The sequence below is a fragment of the Kwoniella newhampshirensis genome, chromosome 13, assembly GCF_039105145.1.
Source record: "Kwoniella newhampshirensis strain CBS 13917 chromosome 13, whole genome shotgun sequence".
In the NCBI taxonomy this organism is placed as follows: domain Eukaryota; kingdom Fungi; phylum Basidiomycota; class Tremellomycetes; order Tremellales; family Cryptococcaceae; genus Kwoniella; species Kwoniella newhampshirensis.
The window spans coordinates 622,601-635,202 of NC_089966.1; the positions used below are offsets into that span (position 1 = coordinate 622,601).

The 12,602-nt window shown below is 51.7% G+C and overlaps 5 protein-coding genes across 5 annotated transcripts; 3 read left to right on the forward strand and 2 right to left on the reverse strand.

Annotated features, from left to right (window-relative positions):
- Nucleotides 1-259: 259 nt before the first annotated feature.
- IAR55_006192 (uncharacterized protein) lies at nucleotides 260-4,368 on the forward strand (the record flags this gene model as incomplete). Its single annotated transcript, XM_066949279.1, has 7 exons — nucleotides 260-431; nucleotides 532-1,049; nucleotides 1,106-1,265; nucleotides 1,325-2,407; nucleotides 2,473-3,267; nucleotides 3,335-3,604; nucleotides 3,674-4,368. The coding sequence occupies 7 exons, from the start codon at nucleotides 260-262 to the stop codon at nucleotides 4,366-4,368; spliced, it is 3,693 nt and encodes a 1,230-aa protein (XP_066800287.1).
- Nucleotides 4,369-5,032: 664 nt separating this feature from the next.
- IAR55_006193 (pyridoxal 5'-phosphate synthase, glutaminase subunit Pdx2) lies at nucleotides 5,033-6,298 on the reverse strand (the record flags this gene model as incomplete). The annotated part of the gene is made up of 5 exons (XM_066949280.1): nucleotides 5,033-5,355; nucleotides 5,447-5,690; nucleotides 5,951-6,011; nucleotides 6,081-6,123; nucleotides 6,247-6,298. The coding sequence occupies 5 exons, from the start codon at nucleotides 6,296-6,298 to the stop codon at nucleotides 5,033-5,035; spliced, it is 723 nt and encodes a 240-aa protein (XP_066800288.1).
- A 354-nt stretch (nucleotides 6,299-6,652) lies between these two features.
- IAR55_006194 (uncharacterized protein) lies at nucleotides 6,653-8,366 on the reverse strand (the record flags this gene model as incomplete). The annotated part of the gene is made up of 5 exons (XM_066949281.1): nucleotides 6,653-6,778; nucleotides 6,839-7,460; nucleotides 7,515-7,849; nucleotides 7,940-8,112; nucleotides 8,195-8,366. The coding sequence occupies 5 exons, from the start codon at nucleotides 8,364-8,366 to the stop codon at nucleotides 6,653-6,655; spliced, it is 1,428 nt and encodes a 475-aa protein (XP_066800289.1).
- A 624-nt stretch (nucleotides 8,367-8,990) lies between these two features.
- Nucleotides 8,991-9,438, forward strand: IAR55_006195 (uncharacterized protein; the record flags this gene model as incomplete). Its single annotated transcript, XM_066949282.1, has 2 exons — nucleotides 8,991-9,322; nucleotides 9,387-9,438. The coding sequence occupies 2 exons, from the start codon at nucleotides 8,991-8,993 to the stop codon at nucleotides 9,436-9,438; spliced, it is 384 nt and encodes a 127-aa protein (XP_066800290.1).
- A 433-nt stretch (nucleotides 9,439-9,871) lies between these two features.
- Nucleotides 9,872-10,283, forward strand: IAR55_006196 (uncharacterized protein; the record flags this gene model as incomplete). Its single annotated transcript, XM_066949283.1, has 2 exons — nucleotides 9,872-10,164; nucleotides 10,223-10,283. 2 exons carry the CDS (start codon nucleotides 9,872-9,874, stop codon nucleotides 10,281-10,283), a joined length of 354 nt encoding a protein of 117 aa, XP_066800291.1.
- Between the last annotated feature and the right edge of the window lie 2,319 nt (nucleotides 10,284-12,602).

Consider the following 12,602-nt stretch of genomic DNA (forward strand, 5'->3'; position numbering starts at 1 on the left):
ACTTTGATGTCGAGTTTAACTTGCAGTTATCGCGAGTCGATACGAGGTATCTTAAGTGGGTGAACCATTTAAAGGCTCGTCCCAATGCAACAATCTCTCCGCCTTGTCTTTGCCGTTTGAATGACGACTTGAGCTGATATCCATCTGTCCATCTCCCTCTATCATTCACATCGCATTCTCACCAACTCACACGTCTCTTGGCAACTTGTCATCGGTCTCTCTTGATCAGTCATCTCTCGCTCTTCCCTCTCTTGCGCGCATGACTGGCACAACTATCTCCGCAAGTCCCAAAGCAGCGCATTACAATGCTACCCTCTCGGCTGCCTTGTTGAGAGGTGCTTGGGCAGATGCCAGGCCAGGTCAGGATCCAAAAGGCAACGAGCTCAGCTGGGGAGAACTGGTTCGCAAATGGGGTAAACATACAGGTGGCAGTGAGTCACGCTCTCAGTCCTCGCTGCTCATCTTCTACACGACGTACAGTGAGTATAAATATAGACACGTGCTGACCCGCCCCGTTGCCCCACTCTCCAGATACATCACTGATACACCATGTTCGAGACATATCCCTGCTCTACCTCTCATCGACCTCACACAGCAATGCATCCTCATCAGGATTCATCACCGTCCCACCACCTTCCGCCTCATCGCCTCGAGTCGTCTCAACATCCATCCCTGCAGATCAAGCACCGGGATCTTCGAACTCATCAGCCGGTTCGGGTTCACATAGCACCACCACATCATCATTCGTCCACATCCCACATCCTCATTTAAGACATCGACAAAAGAACTCGCTTTCTCTCGATGGAAGTCAATCTGGGTCGGGAAGCACAATTCGAGGCAATGAGACTAGTTCAGCAGGGACAAGCAGAGCAGCCTATTTGAGTGCAGGAGATCTGGATGGGGACGATAGCGATGATACAGCTGCATGGGGAGAGGGGACTGACTGGTGGCAGGGTGTCTCGCTGGATGGTGTAGATGAGGTCAGGGAGGGCGTAAAGGCTTTGGAAGTGTTGATTGACAGCGGAAAGTTGTCGTCCGCGGAACTCTCAGTACGTGAAAGTCTTTCTGCCTGTACGGGCGATCTGACCTGACCGACATCTCCCAGTCCGCAAAACTCACCTTAGCGTACCATTTGCACACACTTGGCTCTCACGAATCAGCTGGAAGATTATACGATACTTTTGATTGGGCGACAGATCCTCGGACTGGCGTGGTCCAGGGGGATGCTGCAGTCGCCGAACGGATACGAGCGAGATGTTTGCAAGGTATGTTGAGCCAATACGATGGGCAAGCGCTCGTTCCTGACGTCTTGACGCTACTACAGGTCTCAGTGCCGAGTTATTATCCACTTCGAACTCCTCGTACGCCCTCCAGTCGTATCTCGCGGCAATCCCTCTTCTCAGATCGCTCAGCAATTTCGTTTCACCGACTCCGAACTACCTCTTGTCGCAAGCGTCATCCGCTAAGCTGGCCTTCGATCCTAATCGCGAAGTGTTCCGTCATATCTCCACTGCATTGACTCGAGCGGCTGTACTGTCATCCAGACTACCCGGCAACGTGCTTCAAAGTCTTCAAATACTACGGACATATCACTCGTACAGCGCCTCATGGCCATCAGCTTTCAGACCCATCCAACGGCAGAAGATGTTGATGCTCTACTTGCGAGCTCTGGTCGCATCACATCCTCCATTCGGGACAGCTCCGCAAGAACCGATCCTGATCGATGGAGGTTCCTCCACCCTTTCTGCCCGAGCCCTATGGAAGAAGGAGACGGTGGAGGCAATTCGGCAAGGGCGAACATTGTTAGCCGCTACCACCACTTTCCCCAGAGCTGGTTCGGTCAATGTACCGGTCAGATCATTCACTGAATTGGCAGTGGCACTTTATGGGCAATCGGCGGAACTTGCTCGAGAAGTGATCTCCGTTCTGTGGTGGGCTATGACTCTAACCTTCCAGTCGCAATCCATACTCCGACATCTTACACATCTCCTTTCTGATGTGGGCGACTCGAGAGACGCACGACGTGTCTTCGAGCTGTATGTCCAACTTGTTCTCAAGTCGAGAGAGACCCAACAGCCCGAAGTATCCCTCCAACTCAAACGACGACCAACGGACGACCATGCGGCGCCTCCGGCGGAGATCAAGCGAGATGCAGAAAAAGCTAGTCCCGAGGACGAGGAGAAAAGGGCACAAGCATCCGAGATGGAAGCCGACAGTGATGAGGAATTTGTGCTCTCTCTTCTTGGAGGTTCGAGATTATATTGCAGAGATTTAGGAGAGGCCGACGAAGCCTGGAGGTACACCAGTTTGGCAGGTGATGTCGTTGCGCAAAGCCGCGTCGGGGATGGTTTGAGAGCACGAGTAGAGGAATGCAAGGGTATCGTCAGGATGGCCATGTCTGCACATGGTAGGTGACGGTTCTGTGAACGCTATCGTAGACCATTACTAAACTGTCCAATTACTCAATTTTAGGAGTCGAGTCTTTAGTGAGACCGAATTACCAAGCGCAAGCGATCAACCATCTCATCGCGTCAACCTCACTCAACCCTACTCCCTCAGCGTTCTATCATCTCTCATACTGCCAAGCTGAAGCACGCTCCATTGAGACGGCGATTGACTCGATCAGGACATCGCTCGAATTGGATTCGCGGAACCTACAAGCTTGGCATCTGCTTGCCCTATTACTGTCCGCAAAACGTGATTGGGAAAGTGCGATTAAAGCTTGCGAAGCTGGTGTGAGCATATGGGAAGAGGATGAAGAGCTGCACGCCGGAGAAGACGGTTTTGGTGGCGGGGATGTTGTGCTTGATGCCAATGTCGAAGCAAGAGATTTTGCGGTCGTTCCTCTGACACCCAGCATCGCCCAGCCACCTGCAACACTCCAGTCCCGTCCCTTGTTGCATCGTGATGGCTGTTTCCCCGATCTCGACGTCACTCCACCCTCCACTACGCCTCTTTCCCGGTCAGCTCGCCTCGAACATGTCATTCGCTTACGTATGACACTCAACGTGGTCATCGAGAAGACGCAAGGTCCCGAGGCAGCAATGTTGAAGCAGCAAGAGCTGTTTGCTTTCTTCTCTGCCAGATCCGGTAGAAATCGGAATACTCTTGGGTATTCGCCGGGATTCGGGAAAGGTGGAGGAATGAAGAGTGTGACCAGTAGTGGTAGTCTTGCGGCTATGGGAAGCGTTGCAGGAGGAGAGGATGGAGGGAGGGGCCTGGGCGGAAGCTTCGTTAGTGTTGGTATCACTAAGGGTACGATCAATTGTGAGTCCAGCATAGAACGAAACACAAATGGATGCATGGGATGGGCGGCTGACCAGGGTTCGAACAGCTCAACCTCCGACGTCCAATCCGGCAGGTGCAACCGCTACCAACGCGACTTCTTTAGAGAAGCCTGCCGTTTTCGTTCAATCTTCTGGCTCTTCGCCTGGAAGTTCTTCTCCTCCTGACCAAGGGAATAGCGATGTGGATGAGCATGGGGTGGATCGAAGCCAGTCGACCAAAGGAGGTGCATTGTCTCGACACCTGAATGTGCCAAGCGGCGGAGGCAGTGTGTCGAGGCCTAATAGCGTGCGGAGGATGGTAGTTGGTGGTTCGAGTGGTGAGTCTAGTGTGACATGTATTGTCTTTGTCAAAAACAGCGTCACTGATACGATGAATTGGTCCACAGCAGACACAATTACTGGTCGTAATCGAACAGCCTCGGCCTCGTCTGCCGCTTTGTCAATCGCCCCTACCGCCGTCCACTCTCATTTCCGAAACGCCCCTTCGTCGCACACCATTCTACCCCCACCACCCCAAGTGACCCCTGAAGATCATGGTCGTGCACCTGCCGAATCGCGGATACTCAGCAATCTCTGGTTGATGTCAGCTGCCACGTTTCGAAGATGGGGCAAATTGGAACAATGTCTTGTGGCAATCGAAGAAGCTGAAGTTCTCGATCCCGAAAACGCGGATGTCTGGGTACAACTGGGACTATATCATGCCCAGCCGACTATGGTCGGTGGCGGCGGTGGATCTTCTTCACACCATCCATCCACTCAAAAAACGCCGCCTTCGGAGTCCATGGACTCTGCAGAAGCTGCGTTTGTGAAATCATTACTTCTCAAACCGGATCATCCTCCTGCCATCATCGGTCTGAGCAAATTGTACATACAAACAGGACAAGTGGACTTGGCGGAAAGTCTGTTGAATCAATTGACGCAAGAGGCAGGTTGGGATGTCCCGGAAGGATGGTATTGGCTAGGCAAGGTCTCGGAGCTGCAAGGAAGAAAAGAGAGAGCGAGGGAATGTTGGACGTTCGCTCTGGGTTTGGAGGGAGGGAGAGGCGTGAGAGGATGCGGCGAGGTAGGAAGGTGGTTATGATTGACCGACCAGTGGTGTCAATAAGCAGGGTAGAATGACGGTCGCTCTTGGTGAGAAGACGATCAGACGGGAAGCAACGTTTGGTCTTTGCTTGATTGCAGATGTATGGAAAAAGATATGGTATGAAGATGGATACTTCGGGTGAGGATATAGAAAAAGCAATATATTCTCGTGATACGATCTCCCTCTGAGATGAAATGAGATCTGGTTTTGGGCTATGTGAGCGAGCGATGCGGTTGCTACCAAAGGGTATACATCATGATCAATCTCGTCCAATATAGGTGAGATGACAGGCGCTGTATGCTAGGCATGATATGGTAGTCAGAGCTCCAAGCTGAGTTTGACAGTGACTTTAGACTTTCGGCGGATTCCCTCTCGATCAGCGATCATATAGCATTCCATTCTATCTCATATATACAAGATGGTCCATGCGCTTGAAAAGCGAAGGGCAATCAACCAAAACCCATAGTCGGTTACCTGGGGGAAAGGGCTTGAGAGTAGAGATGAGTTGAGACCCGCTCAACTCGTTTTTCTGGTTCTCGACCTGCTATTTCTCACAAGCCCGAAGCGACGGACCTAAGCCGACCATCTACCGTCCCCGTCGTCTGATCATATCCCCGCTTACACGCGTCCATCTGACCTGAATCTTCCTCGAACGCCGAGATCATCTACCCAAGACACATTTCTCAACCCAGAACTCATGTACTCTCACATCCCCACTCAGTTCCGGATGAAAAGAAGTGACCATCTTCCTCCCCTGTTTCAACATGACCTTCCCCAGATCATCGAGGTTCGGCGGACCCAGCGGCGAGTCCGAGGGAGGGGGCGGTGGGATCAGGTCTGATGGCAGCGTCGCGAGAACCTCTGTTTGTTCCGAGGCGGAGAGGGAGTGGACGGCAGGGGCTCGGATGAATATGGTGTTGAAGGGTCTGGATGGGGATGACAGGGATGGTATGAGGAGTGGGGCTTCGAACGACTCGAGTTGGGCTGGGGGTGGATGGTGTCTAGTGTCAGCTGAGGATCATCACAGAACGGAGAGGCATCGTGGGATGTGAGTATTCAAGGGATCGCTACTCACTACCATAAAGGTTTCTCCACACTTTCATACCCTTCAATCCCCCCCACCCTTTCACGCCCTTCTTTCTCCCGCCGCCCACGCCGTCCTCCTCAGCCATGAGGATCATTCCCGCACAAGTGCCCCATACTGCTTTTTGGGGATCTTGCGCAAAGGCGACGAGGGCCGGTAAGAGTCCGGAAGTGAGGGAGGCGAGCGAGGAGATGACGGTGGATTCGCCTCCGGGAATGATGAGGGCATGGACTTGCTACGATTGGGAATATGAGTGTGAGAGGGAGGAGAAGCCGAGGGCGGGCGTTGAGAGGTCGGGGTTTGATCGGGATGAGAATGACGAGGGGTAGGGATATGAGCAGGATATCAGTGGACATTTGAGGGTCAAGATGACCAAATGACGATTCGATTCCGTTAAGAAATAGTTTGATGACAAGACAGAGCGAATGTGCAGCAGCGAAATGCAAGGCGCAAGCTCAGCTATCTTGGTCTGCCATGCTCAGAACCACAACCCACCGAAAGCTCCTCCACATTCCTGACAGGGATAGCTTTGATTGTATGACCTTGTGGTCGAAGTCTGTCCAAGACCTCAGACCTGAATCAGCTTGTTGTATCATCGAGCAGTGAGCTGATGCTCGAAGCTGACCTTTGAAGATAATGGATATGCTCTATGAATGCTCCTTGGAGTGCTGTGAGGATTGAGCAGTCAGCCGAGGGAAAGATCATGCGGGAACGATCTCGAGGTGATGGCGAGAGCGGCGAACAAGGTGGTCCAAGGTCGTCTGGGACGGTGCTGCGACAATGAGACGTACCTAATACTCCGATCAAGACAGTCTCTGGAAGTTCATCGGGTTGGATCGTCATTGTCACCATGCCCAATAGGGTCGTATTGAGAACGGCACTGAGAAACAGACAATGTTGGTGACAAGGAGAGATAAATTGAACAACAATCATGGATTGGTCGACCTAGATAACGATCCAACTTTTCATTGTGACGCGAGTCATTTGCCGTCGCCCTTGGCCGATACCAGTACGACGGCCCAGCTGTTGTTACATGTGCCCAATTAACAAACACAGTCGACGAATTTTACATACATCATCTGCTTCTATTCCTTTCAAAACAAGATATACAAGGTGACACATCGCGTCCTCTCTCTCAGCTACCTCACAAAGAAAGACTCTCTCTCTCAGCTACCTCACAAAGAAAGACTCTCTCTCTCACTTCCTGTGCTTCCCCTTGGTCGCCTTCTTTGTCTTGGGCTGTTTCTTCCTTCTCTCTACACATCGTGGACAGATCCAATTGCCCTCTGGCGTCTTGTCGAGGCCGAGACATGAGAGGTGATACTGGGGGCACTCGTCAGCTTACAAGATCCCAGTCTTCTCAAGCTGGAAGCAGTGACTCACCCATTCGATCTCACAATCATCGTCGTCACACCCTATCATCTCGCCGTAGCTGAACCCTCTACACGTGCAATAAACCTTTGAATCCACTTCATCTCCTCCGCCCAAACCTTCCGGCTCGGCCGCCTCAAGATCGTAAGCTTGGGTGGCCTTCTTCCCACTGGTTGTCCTTTTCGGTATTGGTTTACCCAGACTCTCGTCCTCCTCACCATCGCTCTCATCTTCATCATCATCATCCGCTCTGGAGCGTTTGATTCCACCTCGACCTCGGGCTGATCTTCCATTTTTCGAATCCAGCACCACGCCTTGACTGAGTACAGGAGTGGCATTCGCACTACGTCCTCCGATCCCAGCGACGTTCGATCCTTCTCTGCTTCCCATGTCGAGACCAAGTCCTCCATCCTTACGCTCCAAAACTGAATCCGCCGAGGGTGAGGGGGCCATAGGCAGGCCACCTCGCCGAGGTTCGTCTCTTGAGTCGTCATCTGACCCATCATCCTGCTCTGCTTTTCGGGCTTTGCTGGCAGCCGCGGCGAGTTGACGGGCGGTACGGGGTTCAACGGGTTTACCGGTGAACGCGGAGGTGGAGGCGACGGACTCGGTAGGAGAGAGAGCGCGATTTGCCCTATAATTAGATCATGAGTCAGACATTCCAGAGTCCAGCATTAGCGATACTCACAGCTTCCGCTTCTTGACAGGCTTCTTCTTCTCCTTGTCGCCACCCACGCTCGACGTTTCATCGTCATCCCTTGCACCCAGCTGCTGCACTCTACTCTTCTTCTTCTTTGTAGGTGTATCGCCAACTCTGTTCTCCGATGGTCCTGCACCACCAGCGGATGGCGCGTATCCTCTCCCACCGAAAGGCGACTGGGCAGCTCGGACGGCTCGTCGTGATGTCGTCGTAGGCTGAAGATATGGCAGAGTGAGAGTTTGGGTGTATGGTGAGGGTGGAGAGGGATTGAGTAATGTTGATGCTTCGAGGAGATTCGAGATATGCCGTTGATGTGACATGATCTATAAATAACAATAACAAGAAGGTCAGCGAGGGCCCCTCGATCGTTGGAGTTAGGCTCGATGGCGTCGCAGATGCTGGAATATACTCACCCCGTCACATGCTCCGCCAGCTACTCTGATTTTATCATCTCCCCCAAGCTTATATCTCGCCGCTTCTTCGGCAATCTCCTGTAAAAGCTCGAATCTTTTCTCAGGCTTCACATCCGGATCCTGTATCCAATCGATGAGGGTATAGAGCTTCTTCTCCAGACTGAGGAGGGTGGCTATCGAGGATGCATCCGCCCATTGATCAGCTTACATTTCTTCTCTGTTGGCTGGCACACCAAAAGAAGATATGAAGCTTACAATATAGGACAGCACCAAGCTCATTCAGGTCACTGTGTACGCGCGTGATCTCGGGTGGAATCTGGTCCAGTGTATCCATTATATCCTGGATGATGAGAAGGTCTTGTGCATCATTGTTGGGAGGTGGAGGGGAGGGCGACGGGAGTTGCAGTACCGGTTGTTTAGGAGGCATGGTGAGTGGCGGTACGTTGAGTCGACAGGATGTTCAGCTCGAAGTGATCACTCTATGATGCGGAACGAGAGAAGCCAGAGATTCCGATCAGCTGTAATTGCGGGTGCTTTGATTGATCAAGAAGAGAAAGAGGAGGGAAAAAGGTGTTCAGAAACGACAACATCGGCTCGGTAACTCTGTCATCGCACCTGTATGTATGGACAAATGACGTGGAATAGAATCGATCGATTTTGCTTCCGTATCACCGCGTCTAGCATCGCCAAGCCGTAGATAAGATCAAGTTACAACAGGATTCAACTGCTCGAGTCTGGCTGCAGATGCTTGCTTCGTTGCATTCCAGAACAGATGTTCTCGGATCACACGGACTACGGCTTTCCTCGCCCTGATACAAGATACAGAAGCTATCAGTGATGCACAACCGGGCTCGCGGAGCATTAGTATATATCAGGCAGGAGGAACGTCTTCCGACTGTTGACAGACGAGAAAGCGTCTGGGATTCTTCCTTGACAACGGGTTGACAAGAAGGATCTCGTCTCGCTAGACACAAAGAAGCACATCCTTCCATGTTTCTCTCCATCCTCCCAAACTTCCAAATCCCTCTCCATCGATAGGGCGGTATCCTCAATGTCTACTCGATACACAACAAGTTTGTCCGTCATACTCTTGAGCAAGTTGGTCGCCTATTTCAGAGGCTTTAGAGCATCCGGTCAAACAGACACTATCGCTCTTCCTGCCCTCGCTCCACCATTTGCTCGCTCTCAACTTGTTACGTGCCACCAGACCTCACAGAAGAAAACTCCTGCCAATCGTCCTGTTCAGCACAAGCGACGATGGACCAACCAAGAACGCTCACAACTGCTTGGACATGCCCATAAATATGTCAAGCAGCTGGACATGAAGGCATGGACGGATGCTGTCGAGGGCCGGACCGCGAAACAAGCGTATCAGTATTGGAGGTGAGTATCTTTTGCGAGTAAGCGGGTATCGGAGGGTATGCTTGACTGACTGAGCGGCATGTAGGGGAACGATGGCACCAGAAGTCAGCAAGATGTTCAAGGAGAATCGCAGTTAGAGAGGGGCGGTTGAGACAGTGTAGAAAGATGAGCGCATTGGAGTGAGATGCATCGTGCGACTAGTCTGCCATCGCATACCACTCTATTAGAATGATGGGAGGGATATGCAGTTCACTTTCGCGTCGGCAAGGCATTCTGTCCAATGATCTCTGGTGGGATTGCCATTGCGTGCGGACGCAGCTTTCACGCTGACCACGAAGTAGCCCCGGTGTACATGTCCGAATCTTGCCTCAGCAGATCTCGCTTCTTACCTTGACAACGCAGAAGGCATTTCACACACATCACAATGACGTACAAGTCGGGAAAGGATGCTTCTGAGTCGAAACATACAATATCATCAGCCAATTGAAATCATCCATGTACACTCACTCATCCTTTTCGACTCTTTACTATTTCACATGCAAGCAAAGTATCAGCAATCAACCCGCCAACATGCCTGCTACCCCCAAGACCACCCCGAACAATGCCAAACGCAAGCCATACGGTCGATCTTCCGCCTCTCCATCGTCTTCTGAGGAGAACGTTATCGAGCCCAAAGTCAAGACACCCAAGAAGTCGAAGTTGCCCTCGAAAAACACCGATTCTCCTCGTGTAGCCAAGGCTTGGACCAACGACGAACTCGGTCAGCTCTTCGAACACGTCGAGAAAGCCGCTTCTCCCAGCAGAAAAGTGTTTGAAGGCGCGGTGGAGGGTAGGACTCCTAACCAGTGCTATCAGAGTTGGATGTGAGTGTGATACTTGCGTGATATAGGAGACGGAAGATGGATGCTGACGTGAGCTCAGTAATACCTTGGCACCATTCCTCAAGAAAGCTATCGCTACCAAGGCAGGGAAGTCAGCATGACAAGCGGGACGAGTTCGAGTAACAAAGAGTCAGCCTGAGCAGATTGAAGGGTAGTTGGAGGGAGTTCAATCGAGTTGAAATGACATGCGAGAAGGCGGAACGGTTCTTGATCAGAGGTACCGATCGAGGACAGTATCGTAAACATATGTGCACGCATGCACGTCGTCAGACTTGGTTATGAGTATATATCATTACATACCGGCTGATGAGCAACATCATTCGATCAAAGATCTTGGATGTCAACGAGCGTGTCTCCACATCTTAACAGTCAGCAAGACCAGCGGACCCAGTTGAATTTGCGAAAGAGCAGCTTGTCTCAGCATCTTCTTCGAGCTTGGATTCGTTTCATGCCGAGAACGAAATCACGAACTTCTCGACGCAGCAAATGGGATAGTGTACCATGCACCTGTCGTTCAGAGATTTGAGCATAGGGTCGACGGCCGGTCAGAGCAATGACGGACATCTGATTCCAGAAGATCAAACACCGCAGAATACCGTAGAGATCTGCCACCCAACATACCAGATCAAGGCATACGTGGAAATCAACGTGTTTTCTCACGTCAACGGACACCTGTGTCACATTGTCAGTTGTATTCACCCCCTGTTCGCCCTGATCCTCCTCACATAGGTACATTGCGTGCCACGTATTACCTCACTTCTCCTTCGAGTGGTGTATCCTCATGGAACAAAGTACCGTGATTGTAAGATCATCCCTTATTCTCCAAGGACGAGAACGAGAATTGTTGTTGTTCCTGTAACGGTTTGATGGGAATCCACGGTCTATTCCTGTAATGAACGACCTATTCCTGTCATGAAGACAAAAGAAAGGTACCGGAGTTCGGATAGTGAGGAAAGAGATGCGGTTATTGACACCCTGAAACGGGCCAGCGATGACATGTCAAGGGATCAAGGGTAACGGGTGACGAGTGACGAGATGAAGGAGACCGGAATAATGGTGGCGAAAAGAGAAGATGGGATCAGGCATGATTGATTGCTTATGTGGAGCGAGGATCTTCTCTCGTTAGTCTGAGGGAACATGCTGTGCCTTTGGTCTCTCCGCCTTCAATGGTCCGGCCGGGCATGTGAATGTACCCCGAAAGCTAAGTCAGATATGACCGGGGCGCTGCGTCACAAAGAGTCACCGACTTGCCAAAACACAAGCGTAGATCAGACTGAGACAGTGCTGTCCTATCGTGACAACGTCGGTACTTCAAATCGACCTCACTCCGTGTGGTCCCCGTTTCTTAGGTTGGAACCTGGACAGCACCTCACGACGATGGATGGATCAGAGCCGAGCAGGACGTGATGCTTTGGTAGAGGCCGTCACCTCGATGAGATGTTAAAATGAACTTTTCAGGGAGAAGCGCGTCTTTCCACGACTCACTGTTTTAATCAAGAAGATATAAACCCTGTCATCGACCTTTGTACCAGACACATGACGCTCGTGCCCTGCACTCTCCTTGCCCCCCTAAAATCCCCTGATTCATCTACCAAACGCCAACGCTATACTGACTTACCCAAGACGCCCGTCGGCCACCTCGCTTTGTTTGATGAATCTGGTGGTGGGAAGCCAAGCACATGCGGAATGGGATCGTGTGCGCCGTGGCGGTCGGTGGCGCGGACTTATGCTTATATGCCTCGCACGGGGGAAATGGGAATGGGAATTTGGGGCGGTCATACGTCCAGACAAAACAGGGTAAACGGGTACGTAGTCCCAGTATCTTCGTCGAATGTGTCCGTGAGAATTATCAACAATCGATATCAATGATATTATTGAACATCATGGCGCTGGCGCGCAGCAGCGATGTCGTGGTATGTCGCGTCGAAACGTACAAAAGCGGGGTGGACAAGGTCCTTTCTTGGCAGATGCAAGGCAAGTCTCATATCCTCTTCCCTTCTGCAGAATGATGGTAGTACGTGGTTTCAGCACTGCGCGGCCGTACTAGTCGATTACTGTATCTCAGGTCCTGTTAACGTCGTTCGATGTGCCGAATGTGAGGAGCCGGATCTCGGGGCCTAGAGCTCACAGCACAACACAACACAACGCAGCACACAGCACAGCGATTGTTGGAGTTGGAGCCAGCCAGCCACTAGAAGTGGGTCTACGTGGTGCGCAAGCGGCAGAAGGCACAGTAAAGGTCCCGTTGGTGTCTGGGACCAGCGGGGCAGAACACGCGCAGCGCAGCCAAGTACGGTGCTAGTACTCTTTTGACGGCCCTGGTCGAATAAGCAGTGTGTTGTTCACTTTCGGTGCGATCGAGAAACGAGGGTGATCGTCGCCCTTACCCCTTGTTTGACGACAACGACGACGATGATGAT